Source organism: Schistocerca nitens, chromosome 2, assembly GCF_023898315.1.
Source record: "Schistocerca nitens isolate TAMUIC-IGC-003100 chromosome 2, iqSchNite1.1, whole genome shotgun sequence".
NCBI lineage: Eukaryota > Metazoa > Arthropoda > Insecta > Orthoptera > Acrididae > Schistocerca > Schistocerca nitens.
The window spans coordinates 78,558,402-78,577,916 of NC_064615.1; the positions used below are offsets into that span (position 1 = coordinate 78,558,402).

General features: G+C 43.5%; 1 protein-coding gene across 1 annotated transcript in view; it reads right to left on the reverse strand.

Annotated features, from left to right (window-relative positions):
* Positions 1 to 19,515, reverse strand: part of LOC126234273 (serpin B8-like) — a 122,517-nt gene that overhangs the window by 29,674 nt on the left and 73,328 nt on the right. The window contains exon 5 of the mRNA XM_049942964.1: positions 5,194 to 5,408. Within this exon, the coding sequence (XP_049798921.1) occupies positions 5,194 to 5,408 (215 nt within the window). The remainder of the gene's footprint in view (positions 1 to 5,193; positions 5,409 to 19,515) is intronic.

Genomic DNA, 19,515 nt, shown 5'->3' on the forward strand with positions numbered 1-19,515 from the left:
CGGTACACCGCTGCAAGAAGGGAGGCAAGTTTCATCGCGTACTCTGCGTAAAATGGAACTGGTATCCCATCAGGTCCAGAGGCATTTCCTCTTTTGAGCGATTTTATTTGTTTCTCAATCCCTCTGTCGTCTGTTTCGATATCTACTATTTTGTCATCTGTGCGACGATCTAGAGAAGGAACTACAGTGCAGTCTTCCTCTGTGAAACAGCTTTGGAAAAAGACATCTAGTATTTCGGCCTTTAGTCTGTCATCCTCTGTTTCAGTACCATTTTGGTCACAGAGTGTCTGGAGTTTTTGGTTTGATCCACCTACCGCTTTGACATAAGACCAAACTTTCTTAGGATTTTCTGCCAAGTCAGTACATAGAACTTTACTTTTGAATTCATTGAACGCCTCTCACATAGCCCTCCTCACACTACATTTCGCTTCGCGTAATTTTTGTTTGTCTGCAAGGCTTTGGCTATGTTTATTTTTGCTGTGTAATTCCCTTTGCTTCCGCAGCAGTTTTCTAACTCGGTTGTTGTACCACGGTGGCTCTTTTCCATCTCTTACGATCTTGCTTGGCACATTCTCATCTAATGCATATTGTACGATGGTTTTGAACTTTTTCCACTGATCCTCAACACTATTTGTACTTGAGATAAAACATTTGTGTTGAGCCGTCAAGTACTCTGAAATCTGCTTTTGGTCACTTTTGCTAAACAGAAAAATCTTCCTACCTTTTTTAATATTTCTATTTACGGCTGAAATCATCGATGCAGTAACCGCTTTTTGATCGCTCATTCCCTGTTCTGCGTTAACTGTTTCAAATAGTTCGGGTCTGTTTGTCACCAGGTCTAATACGTTATCGCCACGAGTCGGTTCTCTGTTTAACTGCTCAAGGTAGTTTTCAGATAATGCACTTAAATAAATTTCGCTGGATTCTTTGTCCCTGCCACCCGTTATAATCGTTTCAGTCTCCCAGTCTATATCCGGCAAATTAAAATCTCCCCCCAGAACTGTGTGGAAATCTACTCGAAATATTTTCCAAATTTTCCTTCAGGTGCTCTGCCACAACAGCTGCTGAGCTAGGGGGCCTATAGAGACATCCAATTACCACGTTTGAGCCTGCTTTAACCGTGATCTTCACCCAAATTATTTCACATTTCGGATCTCTGTCAATATCCTTCGATACTACTGCACCTTTTATCGCTATAAAAACACCTCCCCCTTCACTGTCCAGCCTGTCTCTGCGGTATACATTCCAATCTGAGTTTAGAATTTCATTACTGTTTGCATGTGGTTTCAACCAACTTTCCGTTCCTAGTACTATGAGAGCAGTTCTGGGACCTTTCTATAGACACTCCTGCAGTTTACTATTACCACATTAATATTGTTATTTCCTGTTGCGTTTTGCCTACTACTACTTTGTCGCGCCTCAGGAGGCGTCTTGTCGGACCTAGGGAGGGAATTCTCTAGCCTAAAAAACCCGCATGAGCACTCCACACGTACTCCGCTACCCTTGTAGCCGCTTCCTGCGTGTAGTGCACGGCCTGACCTATTCAGGGGGACCCTCCATTTCTCCACCCGATAGCGGAGGTCGAGAAATTTGCACCCCAGATCTCCGCAGAATCGTCTGAGCCTCTGGTTTAAGCCTTCCACTCGGCTCCAAACCAGAGGTCCGTGATTGGTTCTGGGAACGATACTACAAATAGTTAGCTCAGATTCCACCCCGCGAGCGAGCCAACTCCGCCAACCGCCTCTATGAACTGAGGATGACCTCTGAACCCAGACGGCAGGAGTCATTGGTGGCGACATGAGCAACGATTTGCAGTCGGGTGCACCCAGTGCTCTCTATCGCCGCCGGCAGGCCCACCTCCACATCTCGGATGAGACCCCCCGGCAAGCAGACAGAGTGAACACTGGCCTTCTTCCCCAACCTTTCCGTTATTTCCCTAAGGGGCTCCATCACTCGCCCCAATCACTAATAAACCCCTCCCCCGTGTGCCTGCTCGGACCTTGCTGAAGGAGCGGCCACATGTCCACTCACAGGCAGAGCGGGCGATGCCACACGGTCAGCCTCCACATTGACCCTCCGCCTCGTGCGCCGCGAACGCCGCTGAACCCGCCACTCCCCTTGGGGAGAGGATGGCCCAACCGCGCCCGGTACCCGGGAAGATGTCTCGACAGCAGGGACTGTGGGTGAAGCATGTAACACCTGAGGTGTACCATGCGACGCACCAGACTCCCCATTGCCGCTACACTCCGAGGCAGCAGCCTGAAGACAGCTGACCGCGGCCATCAACACGTTCAGCTGTTCGCGAACAGTGGCCAGCTCCTCCTGCGTCCGTACACAGCAGTCACACATCCTATCCATCCAAAGAAATCAATTTACTGTAGAGAGTTAATCAACTTTTAACTAGACTGCTAATTCACTAAAGGCGGCTGATAGCTGACTAAACTGTGGTTACTAGACACTTCTTGTTGAAAACAATGAAAATAAGAACTAACTGTCTCTGGACTGTATTCAAAACAAACACTAGCACTACCGGCACTACAGCTGACTAAAGGGACTCTCTCTGACTGTATTCAAAACAAATACGAAATCTATGGAACACTATTACTAGAACTCGAAAATTAAAGCTTCCTAAAAGCAAAAACACACGGAAGAAGAAATGACAATTAAGAAAAATGCAGTTAATACCTTAATTAACGTAACTCGCTGCACAGCAGATGTGAAACAGACGGCAGTATATCCGTGGATATACAGGAGATATTGAATTTAACTTAAGAATGAAAAATATAAAAATGCAGCAAATGAAAAAGGCGAAATTGAATCTTAAAATAAGTTTGATAGGAAGTGCAAAATGGCTATGCAGGAATGGCTAGAAGACAAATGTAAAGATTTAGAAGCAAGTTTCACAAGGGGGAAAATAGGTACAATCTACAGGAAAAATAACAAAACTTTTGGAGAAAAGAGATGGAAAACTAGACCTAAGCAAAGAAGGAAAGGTTAAAAGTGAAAGCAGTATATAGACGGTCTATACTAGGGTGATGTGGTTGAAAGCTAAATCGTAGAAATAAGAGAGGATACAGATGAAGATGAGATGAGAGATACGTACTGTAAGAAGAATTTGAGAGAACACTGAGATCCCTAACTTGAAACAATGCCCCGGGAGTAGATGATTGTGTTTCAGAACTACTGATATCCTTGGGAGAGACCGCCATGACAAAATTCTTCCGTCTGATGTGTAAGATGTGTCAGACAGGCGAAACACCCTCAGACTTCAAGAACATGTAATAATTCCAATTCCAAAGAAATCAGTTGCTGATAGGTGTAAAAACTGCCGAACTATCAGTTTGATAAGTCATGGTTGCAAAATATTGACATGAACTCTTTACAGAAGAATGGAAAAACTTGCAGAAGCTGATCTCGGGGAGGACCAGTTTGGCTTTTAGAGAAATGTGGGAACTCACGAGGCAATACTGACCCAACGACTTGTCTTAGAAGATAGGTTACGGAAAGGCAAACCCACATTTATAGAATTTGTGTACTTTGGGAAAGCTTTTGAAAATACTGACTGGCATACTATCTTTGAAATTCTAAAAGTATCACGGGTAAAATACAGGAAGCGAAGGGCTACTCACAAACCGGAATGTACTTCATAGACATCTATCTGAACAGCATTACCAGCCATTACCTTAATCTTTATTGCACTCCCATAAGGTAACCAATGGTTAAGAAGGGATAAGGTTGTAGCCTACCCCCAATGTTATTCCATCCGTACACTGAGCAAGTAGTAAAGAAAACCGTAGGAGTAGGAATTCAAGTTCAGAGAGAAAAATAAAAACCTTGGGGTTTGCCGATGACGTAATTCTGTCAGAGGCAGCAAAATACTTGGAAGAGCAGTTGAACAGGATAGACAGCGCCTTGAAAAATATAATTGTTAAAAAAATTGGATAAGTTGCGCAGTTTCCGAGTTAATTAGCATTGTGGTTAGCCACTCAGGCCGTTGCCGCGCAGTTCACGCGACCCACCGGAGACCGTTTCGCCAAAAGGGTGCTTGGTTTGGTTCCCTAAAGCCGAGCCGGCCGGAGTGGCCGTGCGGTTCTAGGCGCTACAGTCTGGAGCCGAGCGACCGCTACGGTCGCAGGTTCGAATCCTGCATCGGGCATGTATGTGTGTGATGTCCTTAGGTTAGTTAGGTTTAATTAGTTCTAAGTTCTAGGCCAACGATGACCTCAGCAGTTAAATCGCATAGTGCTCAGAACCATTTGAACCTAAAGCCGAACAAGAGAGCGATATAAAAATTGGACATGTGACGGTAGTAAGGTTCGAACCCGAGCCAAAGACCGAGCAATCTCGTATGCTGTCATCCACGCTATGAGAACAGCTGACTAATTTATTGTTTATCTGGCAGGCTGCTTGAATTTTCGCGCGCAACGGGTTGATTGGCTAACTTCAAAGCTAAACTAACTCGGAAACAGGGCAACCTATCGAATTTTTTTCTTAAGACTTATTTTTCAGCATAACCTACCCTGCGACATCCTTACAAGCTTTCCAGACTATTCCTGACCATCTTTTATACAATATAATACAATACAAAACTCGAAATATTTACAAGCACAACAGCACGGACAATTCATTGAAAGTATTTTTATTAACGTACAATCGGCGTTTAAAATGGGTTTCATTGGCGGAAATATATGCAGTCTGTTTGGCTTTGTGTGTGTGTGTGTGTGTGTGTGTGTGTGTGTGTGTGTGTGTGTGTTTGTGTGTTTCTCTGTATGTGTGTTTGTCTGTGTGTGTTTGTGTGTTTGTGTGTTTGGTTCTTGTCGCAGATTCATTTGCATTGTGAATGATACACATGGACGCCTTATAATACAAGAGAGGGTTTCCTGTATTTGTTCTGGTTTGTAGATATAGTTTTTCTCTGTACATGAATCATAAACCTGCTGCGTTGCCACATCATATAATTTATCAGATTTTCCACAAAACTTTAGATCGTGAGAAATGTTTTAAAATTCAATGCTACATCGCGTGAGGAAGAAGCTGGGTTCGAATTGCCGGAAACCAAGAGTACGAATTTGACCTCCTACTCATGAAAAGCTTCGGTAAGAAAACAATAAAAATGGCTAAATATCACATAACTAATTTTGAAAGCGTTAAGATTATGAACAATTAAGTAAACATATTTTTCCAATTTAATACCTTGTATGGAAGAAGGATAGCTTGGGTCTTCAGTGGTTCCACGTCAACGTACTGGAATTTACCTTTAATATGCATCATATCAACAGGCTTCGCGTCTGTTGACGTTGAGTGGAAAGGCATATGTTTAGTATCATTTTTGTTGAATGGTTTCAACCAGTCGCCTTTGAAATAAATAGCATTCACTAGCACCAAGCGAGTTAGATCGTTCAGAACGCCTGGAAAGCAATGATACACAAACCCAAAATATATTTTTTATGAATATTGTGGTTATATCTGATAGACAATTCTGGTTATTGACACAAAGACAGCTACAAGTTTAGTGTCGTAATTTTAAACAGTTGATAAATAACAACAGTTGATAAATAACAAACCCAAAATATATTTTTTATGAATATTGTGGTTATATCTGATAGACAATTCTGGTTATTGACACAAAGACAGCTACAAGTTTAGTGTCGTAATTTTAAACAGTTGATAAATAATTTCAGTTACAACTACACAAGAGTTACCACTGCTTCTGTTGATGGTGAAAATATAAGGGTTATGTTTCTATGAAATAAGCACAAGTAATTTAGCAGTTGTAAAAACATTCTAAAAAATGGTAAGTAACAAAGAACACTTAACATTTGTTAAGACGGTAAATAACAGAACTGAACCTCAAAGTTCAAAAATGATTGTGAGTAGATTTTTACATTAGATGCATAGAGATATTGATAATTGTAGAATTGAATGCTTTTTTCACGAGTCAAAAGCTGCTTTTGGGCACAAAAAGTGAAAGCCTGTCGCAAATAAAAAAAGCATCTGTAGTAGAACAGATGAATATACAAATCTACCGAATTATTAAAAATGGGGCTGAGGATAAAGATGACACTGTTTTCTAAATGAATAGGGACCACATCTTTTACAAGACTTATTAACTAACAAAGATACTGGTCGAATCAGTGGTTGAAATTTTTGTGTCCTCCAAATAAAGCAAATTTTCATTTTCGGTATAACATACTTTTTACAAAAATGTCGACAATGTACGCACTTGAGTAAATTCCAAGATGCATCGACTGCACGGCGCAACTCAATTCCAAAAGTCAAACATTATCAAGAAACAGAGTATTTCCGAATAGGGTGACGGAATATTTACTGAAAAAAGAAACGAAGGAAGGAAGGAAATAGAGCCTTTTCTAAGGTACCATCACTATGCTCGCAGGAAGGTTCATTTTGGATGGGCGGATTGGAATTTGAGTCCTGTTACAGAAGAAGACAAAAGCTTGGTTACTAGATATATGACGTACAGTTATGTTAACACGTAATTAGAATCTTTTGAAACTATATCACTTGATAAAATGGTGGGATTTACAATGGGGGAAGAAGAAGGATTTTTGCAGTGAGCACAGAGGTGGTCATTATACATAAGGCATCTGTGGCAGCATTTGGATTGAGAATGGGAGTTAGAAGGTTCAGCAGAGTGTCTCTGTTGGTAGATCAGGGTCCCATGGTAGAGAAGGTGGCTGATTGTGGATGTTGTGGATGGGGATTCTGTAAAGTTCTGGACTGGTAAGGTTGGGATGGAGTCATCAAAATGCGGAGTGCTTTCCGAACTTCAAGGCCAGGGTGGGAGTTCAGTATAGACTCCACCTCCTCTACTGTGGTCTCTTGGTCCACCCGCTTTGATCATGGTGGCAAGGAGATTGTGGTTGCTTGGTCCAGGTGGTTGTGGAAAGTGGATGCTAATTTCGAGGAGGAAGGTTGTGGACTTAAGGAAGTTTTGGTCTGGAAAGGAGAGGGGGAAGGTATGAAGCTCTGTAGAAGTGATGTTGGATGGTTGGCCTGACAGTCCATAAAGTCTGGGCTTATTGTTTGCTTTGGAGCTTTTTTTTTTTTTTTTTTTTGATCGCGAGTAGGAGATGTATCAGTGCTGAGGCGCTTCGATGTCTTTCTGATGAGTATAGGCAATAAAGTAGCGCTGGGCACTGCTTGGGGTAACAGGTGACAGAGTTGTTTAGCCGGCTGTGGTGGACGAGCGGTTCTAGGCGCTTCAGTCTGGTTCCGCGCGACTGCTAAGGTCGCAGGTTCGAAACCTGCCTCAGGCATGGATGTGTGTGATGTCCTTAGGTTAGTTAGGTTTAAGTAGTTCTAAGTTCTAGGGGACTGATTACCTCCGATGTTAAGTCCCATAGTGCTCAGAGCCATTTGAACCATTGTGACAGAGTTGTTTGGAATTGGATTTGGACAAAGAGGTTGCATCTGTCTGGGTTGGTGGAGATGCCCTTGGTTGATCGATATATGGTGGCAGTTCAGCTGTTGATGCTACTCTCAATGATGCTGGTCCTCATGCTGAAGGCACTGCATCCAAAGGGGGCGCTACTGAGGGTAGTGTGCCTGGAAAGGAGAGGACTGGGGGAGGAGTGTAGTTCTGGTGGAAGGTGGAAGTGATCCAAGTGGCGATTGTAGGGGATTGGAAGGGGCAGATGCAAACAATGGCGGAAGTGGGAGAAGGCAGGGTGGTGTGGTGATATGAAGACATGTGATATGCACTGGGGGGATGCGACAATTGTGGAACTATAAATTGTAAACCAAATGAGAAATACCACATTATTTTGCAATTTCGAGTTGTTTCTAATTTGATTAATGATTTATAAAGCCATAATTTTCACATCTCACTAAATAATTTCGTCCCTGTTCGTGTCACACGATCAATGGCAAGCAGTGAACGTTATATTTATTTTAGTGCGAACCAATAGAGAGAGCCCACGATATGAGTGCAGTATTCAAAATGATTACCCTTTAAATTAGCTAGTCTGGGTCGCATAAATTGTCAGTAAGATTCCAGATATACTCAGGCTCACATTAGTTTCGCAATATTATTTTTGTCAATGTATGTCACCAAATACAAATTACTCCCAATTTAGGAAACAACATTGCTCCCATACATATTCCATGTAAAAACAATACATTCGTACCACTCTTAGATGTATATTTCGTTAAGAGACTGAATCTGTACCTCCCTCTCTCTCTTTCTCAGCCACCTCCCCTTCATCACTTCACGATTGTAGCAGGTCATCACACAGGTGTGGTTGGAATAAGCTAAAATGTGGTGGGTACCTAGAGCCATTGGTTACCACGTTTTCGTTATTGTCATTTGTAATAACTTGATTATCAGTATCTGGGAACCATCACGAAAATACAGTGTGCTATAACATTACCTTTTCTGGCTCACTGTCATCTAAATGAAATTCACCTACGATAATTAGTATTAAATAATGGCGTAGGTATCTACAATGTATGATATTAATGGTTCCTACGGTACTAATCGCTCCTACTGATTATCGGTCTACTTCGAATTTCTCATAATTACATAGCTCCGAAACAATGACAAAGCAGCCAATTGGGCGCAAAATAAGTTTTATCGTATGTTGGTTGCCTCTGCAGTTTTATCGTGTCGGTCGCAATTACGTGAATGTTTTGTGCACTTAGGAATATTCTCCTCGTAAAGGTTCTTCGATTTTGAACGGAAAGCTGGATACCAATATTACACAACGTGCTACATGTAAGGTGAAGAATGCTACTGCATCAATATTTTCCCATGACTGAGAAAAATGGCACTGTGGGTCAAACAAGACAGTAGTTGCAAATCTAATCACTATTACATTTCCGGATCTGCCACAGCATAAATTCACGTTTCGAATGTAGAGCCTATGGGGCATCATCAGTTATCACTATACCTCAGGGTACCTTTTCAATTAATATTTGCTCATGGTCAGCGTAAAGGCTGATGCAAAACCATAAATGTTTTTATAATGGAATGATTATATACTCACAAGTTTACTTCACTTGAAAGCTGAGTAATAACCATCCGCAACGACATAAGCGTAATAAGAGAATATTATTGACTTAGTACTGTTATTTGCTATGACTATTTATGATTCCTGTTATCTACTCCAAGTTATCTCCTGGCGTTCCCACCGGAGAATATTACCATAATATTACGTTTCGGATGTGTAAACCTATGGTGCATAAGTAGTTATCGTTGTACTTCAGTGTATTTGTGTAGTTAATACGTATTTACTCATGACAGTGTAAAGGCTGTTGTCAACGCTGTGAAGTTTTCTATATTAGATAGTCATTAATCCCAATACATCTACGTTCACCTCATCTAGAAATTGAGTACTATCAATGTGTAATGATATATACCCTTGAAAACAGAAGATTTTATTGAACTAGTAGTGGTACTTGCTACGCAAAATTATAATTCCAATATATTCGGATTTAGCACAAATCTCTAGCCTAACTTTAAGGCAGATAAACTAGTTAGCTTACAGTGTATATGTTACAAGAAATTATATGTAACGTTGTTTATTGTTTATGGACTAATGTATATGTAATTTTAATTTTTTTTAAATTTTGTGCACTGGTGTATCTGTGTGGAGCGAAGTCTCGAAATTGACCATGCAGTGAAACTTTTAACATCAGAACTGCAGCTGCGGCAATTTTATTTACTGTTAAAAAAGCTTAAAATTTAGTGACTGTTTGACTTTTAAAAAAATGAATTTGGAATACTGGACGGGGTTTGAGGTCCACAGCTCCCATGTGCGAGCACAGTGTATTAATCATTTTGTCACCAAACTGCCCCGACCTTAGTTGACTCACAAGGGGACCGTGCCTACTCGTCATCACTGATTTCGTCCAAATTTACGGTACATTTAGGCCTTGGCCAGAAATGTAAGCGGCAAAGTGGGAACTACATATGGCCAAGCACTTAGAAAAAATTGCATTTTTGGCTTGTTCGGGAGAGACATGAGCCATTCATGGTCGTATTGTTTCCAAGTGGCTGTTGACGTAACAGAAAGACTACAGAACTAATCTGACTGTCGTGGGATCGAGTCCGTATGCGGAAACTTTTATTTTAAAATTTTACATTACTTCCGCTTCAAATACACAGATATGATGCTCAATATAGTATATTAATACTTTTAAAAAATTCATGAAAGGGAAACCCAAAGGAAAATTTTATATTGCAAATAAATTTTCAGGAAAGAGTTGTAAGGCGTACAGGAGAAATACGTATGCAAAATTAGATACTTTTATTATTTTACATTGATCAGATACACGAATTGGTGTGATATTCATCGTAAAAACAAGGAAGCAGTAAGTTTCTGGAACTGTTGAACGCGTTATAAACTCCGCCCCTTTACAATTACATGCTTGTTTAAAAAGTGTTATAGAAAGACAAACTTGGTTTAGGTTCATGAGAGTTCTCTCTCATCACATAATTCGGCAGCAAACTACGCTTAACGTATCATTTGCCCAAATATTGGCGAGGACAGCTGGTGACATACAGTGAAACGTATTTTGATGCAGTCTTCTCGGGATGAGATTTCTTTATCTCTCTCGTTGATATAAGAGTAGTTTTGAAGTTTTTTGATCAATGTCTTTGCCTGACGACTGAACAAACATCTCTGGGTTGCATCAGTTGCCGAGGGATGCTCGAAGGTCAAAATGAAGCTAATGGAATACGCTGAGATGACAAAAGTCATAGAACAGCGATATTCTCTTAAACAGGTGGCGGTAATATTGTGTACCCAAAGTATGTCATTTGTCCTCAGGTGATTCATTTGAAATGGTTTCCGACGTGATTAAGGCCGCACGGCATTTCGGAAATCATTAGGAAATTGAATATTCTGAAGTCCAAAGCGTCAACAGTGGTTCAAATGGCTCTGAGCACTATGGGACTTAATATCTAAGGTCAGTAGTCCCCTAGAACTTAGAACTACTTAAACCTAACTAACCTAAGGACATCACACACATCCATGCCCGAGGCATGATTCGAACCTGCGACCGTAGCGGTCTCGCGGTTCCAGACTGAAGCGCCTAGAACCGCTCGGCCACACCGGCGACCGTCAAGAGTGTGCCGAGAACACCACATTTCAAGCATTACTTCTCACTACGGACGATGTAGTGGCCGAAAGCTTTTACTTAACAACAGAGAGCAGCGGCGTTTGCTTAGAGTTGTCACTACTAACAATCAACACTGAGTGCAATAATCGCAGAAATCAATGCGGGACGTACGACGAACGTCTCCGTTAGGACCATTTGGCGAAATTTGGCATTATTGTGCTTTGGTAACAGAAGATTGACGCGAGTGCCTTTGCTAACAACACGAATCGCCAGCAGCGCCTCTCGTGGGTTCCTGACCCTGTCGGTTGGACCCTAGACGCCTGGAAAACCATGGCCGGATGAGATGAGTCCCGATTTCAGTCAGTAACAGCTCATGGTAGTGTTCGAGTGTGGCACAGACCCCACGAAACCATAGACCCAAGTTGTCAACAAGGCACTGTGCAAGCTGGTACTGGTTTCATAGTAGTTTGGGCTCTGCTGTGTGGGATGGACAGTGTCCTGTAGATTTTCCGCTAGTTGGAGACCATTCATGAATTTCATGTTCCCAAACAAGGGCGGAAAATTTATGTATGACAATGCGCCATCTCACAAGACCACAACTGTTCGCGCTTGGTTTGAAGAACATTCTGCACAGTTGCAGTGAATGGTTTGTCCAATCAGATCGTCCGACAAGAATACAGACGAACATTTATGGGATATAATCAGAGGTAAGTTGCTGCACAGAATCCTACACTATCATTACTTCGTAATCATCGACGCCTACAGAGGCAGCATGGCTCAGTACTTCTGTAGGAAGCTTCCAACACTTGTTAAGTCAGTGCCATATCGAGTTTCTGCACTACGCCGGCAAAAAGGAGGCCCACACGATATTAGGAGGTGTCCCATGACTTCTGCCACCTCAATGTAAGGAACGAAGACCTTTACGCGTTATTTACAATCCCTTTTCTGGAGAATTATTTGCAGGGTACTCATGGACGCTGTAAGTGCACTCCTTTCTTGGAAATTTATTTGTAATCCCCAACTTTCCTTCACCTTTCTTTTTTATACCAGTCATGAAATTATTGATAAACACAATATGTTCGGCATTATTTCGATTTACACTACTGACCATTAAAATTGCTACACCAAGAAGAAATGCAGATGATAAATGGGTATTAATTGGACAAATATACTAGAACTGACATGTCATTACATTTTCACGCAGTTTGGGTGCATAGATCCTGAGAAATGAGTACCCAGAACAACTACCTCTGGCCGTAATAACGGCCTTGATACGCCTGGACATTGCGTCAAACAGAACTTGGATGGTGTGTACAGGTACAGCTGCCCATGCAGCTTCAACACGATACCACAGTTCATCAAGAGTAGTGACTGGCGTATTGTGACAAGCCAGCTGCTGCGTCACCATTGACCAGACGTATTCAATTGGTGAGATATCTGGAGCATGTGCTGGCCAGGGCGGCAGTCGAACATTTTCTGTATCCAGAAAGGCCCGTACAGGACGTGCAACATGCGGTCGTGCATTATCCTGCTGAAATATAGATTTTCGTAGGAATCGAATGAAGGGTAGAGCCACGGGTCGTAACACATCTGAAATGTAACGTCCACTGTTCAAAGTGCCGTCATTGCGAACAAGACGTGACCGAGACGTGTAACCAATGGCACCCCATACCATCACGCTGGGTGATACGCCAGTATGGCGATGACGAATACACGCTTCCAACGTGTGTTCATCGCAATGTCTCCAAACACAGATGCGACCATCATGATATTGTAAACAGAACCTGGATTCGTCCGAAAAAATGACGTTTTGCCATTCGTGCACCCAGGTTCGTCGTTGAGCACACCATCGCAGGCGCTCCTGTCTGTGATGCAGCGTCAAGGGTAACCGCAGCCGTGGTCTCCGAGCTGATAGTCCATGCTGCTGCAAACGTCGTGGAACTGTACGTGCAGATGGTTGTTGTCTTGCAAACGTCCCCATCTGTTGACTCAGGAATCGAGACGTGGGTGCACGATCCGTTACAGCCATGCGGGTAAGATGCCTGTCATCTCGATTGCTAGTGATACGAGGCCGTTGGGATCCAGCACGGCATTCCGTATTACCCTCCTGAACCCACCGCATCCATATTCTGCTAACAGTCATTGGATCTCGACCAACGTGAGCAGCATTGTCGCGATACGATAAACCGCAATCGCGATAGGCTACAATCCGACCTTTATCAAAGTCGGAAACGTGATGGTACGCATTTCTCCTCCTTACACCAGGAATCACGACAACGTTTCACCAGGCAACACCGGTCAACTGCTGTTTGTGTATGAGAAATCGGTTGGAAACTTTCCTCATGTCAGCACGTTGTAGGTGTCGCCACCGACGCCAACCTTGTGTGAATGCTCTGAAAAGCTAATTATCTGCATATCACAGCATCTTCTTCCTGTCGGTTAAATTTCGCGCCTGTAGTACGTCATCTTCGTGGTGCAGCAATTTTAATGGCCAGTAGTGTAGCAGTAAATCTCTGATCTCTCCGAATTTCTTTTACGTCCTCCTTTAATCCGACCTGGAGAGGATCCTAAGTACTCGAACGGTACTCAAGAATGGTTGTCACAAGTGTTCTGTACCTGGTCTCCTTCATTGACGAACTATAGTTCTCTAGAATTTGGCTAATAAACCGAAGTCGTCCATTCGCCTCCCTGCAAACGACCTTACACGCTCGTTCCATTTCATGCCGCTTTCCACATGTCTGTCTTATCATTGCTGCGCCTATCTGGCATGGCGCCATCTGGCGTGACAACCACGCTCTCTGTTTAAGCCTTGTATTATGGCCAGTAGTGTATTTGAAGTGTAACGGACGTAATAATTGAAAAGAAAAAATGTTTCCGCATACGGACTCGACCCTAAGACCTTCTGATTTCCGTTTGTATTCATTCCGCTGCACCAACAGTTGCCTGCAAACTACAGTGACGTAAATGGTTCATCCCTTCTCGACCCCCGCCAAAAATGCCATTTTTTCTCATCTACAGCTCTCACATCTGTCACTTCTGGCCAAGCCCTGCGTATACAATCGGTATGGATGAAATCGGTGAAGAGGAGCAGGGGCGATTAGCTAGTTGGTTGATTCGGGAGAGTGGACCAAACAGCGAGGTCATCGGTCCCATCGGATTAGGTAAGGATGGCGAAGGAAGTTGGACGTACTCTTTCGAAGGAACCATCCCGGCATTTGCCTGAAGCGATTTAGGGAAATCACGGAAAATCTAAATCAGGATGGCCGGACGCGGGTTTGAACCGTCATCCTTGTTGTAACTGCGACCGGCTCGGTTGCGGGGTAGAAATGACGGAAAGCGCGGCGGGACCCGCGGAGAGGATGGACACGACCAACGAAGGACAGAACGAACAACAACAAGCTCGAACATCGGAGTCACAGGGAAACGAACAAGTCCACTCGTACACACAACAAGGAAGTAAGCTGTCTAACGTGAGGCGAGATGTCAAGAGACGCACGCGAGATTAGACTGACTGGCTTAGCTTTTTATTTTATTTTTTTCCTTTATTGAATTTCGATTCCCCCCGAAGGGGGCGGGCTGGCAGCAGCTTAGTGCGCCGCTCTTCAGCCTACAGACTTTGTTTTAAAAAGATGAAGAGAATAAATAATAAAAACAGGCGATAAGATCGGAGACTTCAATAGTAACATGGCGAAAAAAACCGTGGAATTTAATACATAGAACAAAGGGATGATGATGTGAATAAAATACATACGAAGAAGACAGGTAAAATAATAGAAAGAGAATTAAAAAACATGGCGACAGTCTGGTTTCTGTTCGCAAAAGACATAAAAGTCACACCCAGCGACAGCATGGTTTCTGTTCGCAACACTAGAAAGACGAACAACACTGAGCATTCACTGGAACACTGCACTAAAAGGTTGGCAAATGGGACATACCACAGCCGAGAGCAGGTGGAGGGAAACTGGATAGATGACGTGGAAATAAAAGGGGGGGGGGAAGGAGAGGAAAAGCGAAGGGGGTTGGGGGAAAGAAGCCAATGGGGATGGGGACCCATAAGAGGGGTGAGGGGTGCTGGGCAGATGCGACAGGGAGTGGGGAAGGCAGAAGAGGGGAATACAAAAAGGACTTGGGGGGGAGGGGGAAGAAGGGACGTAGGGAGAGGTTTGGCGGGGAGAAAACAGGATGGAAGGGGGGGGGGGGAGAGGGAGCCCAGGGAAAGGACGGACGAAAGGAGGGGGGTGAGGATCAGAGTTGATAGGAGGGATAGATGGAGGGAGAGAGGGCATCATCCGGGAGGGGGAGTTGATGGAAGCCACCTTGGGAAAGGAGATGAAGGGTGTAGAGATGGAGGGTAGGGGAGACACAATAGTGAAGGCGTGGCAGGGGCTGGGGACGGGAGAGGTGAGGAGCAACCAGGGGGGGAGGGGGATCAAGGTGGCGGTAGGTGTGGAGTATGTGGATGTGTTCGAGGAATAGGAGCAGATGGGGGAAAGGAATAAGGTCCTAGAGGATCCGCGTGGGGGACAGGAGGCGTATACGGAAGGCGAGGCGGAGTGCATGACGCCCAAGCTCTGGCTGAGCGAGAGGCTGGCGATTAAGTACCATATCGGGGGCGCCGCTGGAACCACGTCTTCCACTGTGGCGCCCTCACACTAAAAGCGGGCCAGGAGGCGGGCGCCGCCACAGCTTACAGCGCGATGGTGCAGAGACCTCTAGGGGTCTTCGACGTCCATAACGTCTGGCGCGGATTCAAATTCCGCGGCGCGCGGTACAGAATCCTCCTTAAGGCGAGTCAAGTGTGTTAACCAATGCGCCACCTCGCTAGGTGCAGGTGCGGTCCCCCAGTTAGTTGTAGCTGGATCAATGAGTCAGTAGGGGCACTGCCTGTGAACAAGGGCGCCTGTTATGAGGAGACGGCACTGTAAGGCTGAACGCCAGAATTTTGAAAAGCAGGCACAGCTGTGGGCTCGCACCTTCTCGTGACGGGAGAGGATGACGTGGCTCTGCGAGAGCGTGTGTGACGGTTGAATGGAGCCTGCCGGCTGCGCTAGATTCAACTTACAGGCGAGCGACGCCAGTGTTTTGGCGTTAGCCAGGACATGGCGGCAAGTCCCAGAAGACGACTACGGTATTCAGACTCAGTGACTGGCGGACACAGAGAGTGAGAAATCCCACTGATGCAGGAGGGCAGCAAGTAAACTCGGGCTTCAGCTCGGTCGCGGGAAAAACCTGGCGCGCTTAGCTGTTGCTGAGTAGCATGGAAGGGGTGTCGACAATGGCAGAACTGTGTACAGAATGACTAATAATTGGCCAGAAATATAATAAAAATCGTTCCTAGACAGTTACAGAAAATTTAATAACACTTTTAAAAAGAAAAACTCAACGACGATTGTATATGTGAAAACATTTCCTCGATCAGGCAGGTACCTTTTAAGTAATTCGATGACAAGGCTTTCACAGTTAAAACAAATTAAAAAAAAAAAAGATTATCTCCTCAATGACTTGCCTATTTTTATAAAGTGAGCGCTCATGGGTAGACTTCGTGGAATCCTACCACAAGATAACACTAGACTTTTTATAACATTATCTCTTGTAAACCACATGCCAGAATGCGCATTCCGTGCAGAAAGACGTGAATTTTTAGCAAAATAATTAATAAAACAATGAATGTCATGGCAGCATATCAAATTAAGTCTTAGATATTGATGTATAAATGTATTTAGTTTTACAGTAGAGCGTCGATTATCCGAACGTCGGTCAACCGAACGACCGCTTAACCGAACTGTGTACTCGCTCGCACCTGTTACTCTCCCACCCCACCGTCCATCATCCTCCTCACTCCCAAACCAAGTTTCCCACAGTAGTCGCCGCACTGGGCCACCGCTGGCGGAACATTGCTTCTAATGGGGCCTTCACAAGGCGCTGCTGATCGGCCGAGCCGCCAGTCGCTGTGTTTCAACAATCAGCACACTTCTGTCGGCTTGGCACTGGCAGTAGAAGTAGCGGCAGTACCAAAGCTGTTCACAGCAACAGCTGCGCCAGCTTAGAGTTGAGGCGTGCCGCTCCGCGCAGTTTGAAGTATTGCGCGCCCCCAAGAAGAGCTTCTCACGGTGCAAACGGTCACCGTCTGTTCTCTGTTACGACTAGAGATGGGGGATCCGCTCTTGAACTAATTCATAGAGTTCAATCTTTCAAAGGAGTGAACAATCAGTGATTCAGAAAAAAAGAACGGTAGCTCCAAACGTTTCCCAGGCAGAGAGAGAGAGAGAGAGAGAGAGAGAGACGGAGCATATCAGCAGCGCCTCTGCTGGTCAGAGCACAGTGCACGCCACACAACACAGCCAGCGCCGGCCTCTGCCCTGCTTCTACCTTGGCTGCCTGCATTGTGCAGTGCCCCATTGGATTTTGTGTTTCACATATGCCGGGCCGTCTCTGTGCGTCGTCTGCCGTGTGCACTGTGCAGTGTCTGGCGCAGCTTAACTTCGCATCGCACTCTGTCGGCGATCGTTTCAGTCGCACGTCCTGCCCTCTGGGCAGTTGATGCCAGCAACAGGACAGAGAGCCACCTAGCGGATAACATAGGAACTACTTGCAAAAACCTGCTCGCAAGGGAGCGGACGATTTGTCTCGGAGCGGGTGAGCTCCCCCCACCCTCGGAACTCGCCCGCTCAACGCTCACCCCACCGTCTCGACTCTAGCCAGAGCGTCGAGCAAAGCGACTCTGGTGTCACTCTGGTCTCTGCGGTCTCAGCTCACGCAGTAATAGAGCTCGCGGCTCGACCTGCTCGACTCAGCGCCTCTGCATCGGAGTTTATCCCCACTGGATATTGTTCTTCATAGTAATACCGCTATGTATATTACATTATTATGTTATGTATACATCAATTGTTTTTATTTTATTTTTATTTGTTTAAACTGATTAGATTAGGTTCCTGATGACTACTCTTACTATAGGATTTTTATTATGGACACTCGAATTTACGCTTTAATTACGAGCGAACTGATAAACGTATCGCAAAATGTGATACACCAATATTTTCCTTGTTTTATTCTGCGTAAGGCTATATGCAGCACTTTCGTTTTACAGTCAAATTTATATTTTTTTTTTCTTATTCTGGTACGGATTTTGCGATTTTAGGCGTCTTCGAAAGGAAAAATATATGGCTTGCGATGTATTTGTATGAGGTTAATGAAATTTTAATACATTATAGCCAAATATATTGTTAATGTAAATCTCAAGTTACAACATTTTCCGATCACCCAAAAAACCACGCTAGTGCAAAATAAATCAATAATCAAAAACTTTGTCATATCGTGGAAATTTCAATAAACAATACAAAATTCTTACTCATTATCTATGTTACTTCAAAATAGGATCAAATAAGATCAAAATACAGGTATAGTACTGGAATAAACCAAGTTTAAAGGGCAATGTGCCTTTCATTTATTTTCTTTTGTAAATGAGTGGTGAGTCATGAAAAACAGCTAATTCATTTCAGGGAGTGAACAGTTCTGATCCAATCTCTGAAAAGAACAGTTTTGCCCATCTCTAGTTACGACCACTTGTGTGCTGCTGCGTGAAGAAGTGAACTTGACGATACAAAATGCTTAAACGTAAACGTGTTGTCCTTTCTATGAGGGACAAGTACGAGATCATTAAAATGTTAGAAGAAGGTGAGTCTGCAACCACTTTATCCAATGGGTACAAAGTGGGGAAGTCGACAATTAAGGATATAAAAAAAACAAAAGACGAGCATAGCAAATTTTATAGCTATGCTTGATTCTACTGATGGATCAACAAGCCTTATACTGTGTGTACTGTTCATGCAAAATGCGTATGTAATATGCATATATTTTTGTTTAATAAACTGTGCCACATACTATATATTCCTACTGAAGTTGTCTTTGTATGTTGCTTTGTAATACTAAAACAGATGCCTGTTTTTATGAATAAATTTACTGTACAGTACTTCTTTTTGGCAAATAAACATGTGCAGTTCGATTATCAGAACAAACCAGTTTTCCGAACACCCATGTCCCCCAATTACTTCGGGTAATCGACGCTCTACTGTATTTGTTTCAGCATTTTAACAGTGAAACTCCTTAAAGTAGTGTTAAACTACGGAACATAGCGAAAAACCAAGGAAATAAGTGAAAAGCTAAGTAAATTTACATGTTATCTGATGTATTGTGCGTATGTATGGCGTAAAATGAATAATTTTTAAGTATATATGCAAAAACGGAAGGATGTGAATTTGTCTAATGACAATGCAAAAGCTTCAATAGCTGGCGGCCATCTTGCTCGTAGTCATTTGGTTGTGACAACTGTAACAGCAAAGACGTGCACGTGAGTTGCGACTAGGTGGCATTCCACTAGTGTTTGGAAGATTTGCACGATATAAAAAGTAAGACATCTAATTTTTTATGTGAAGA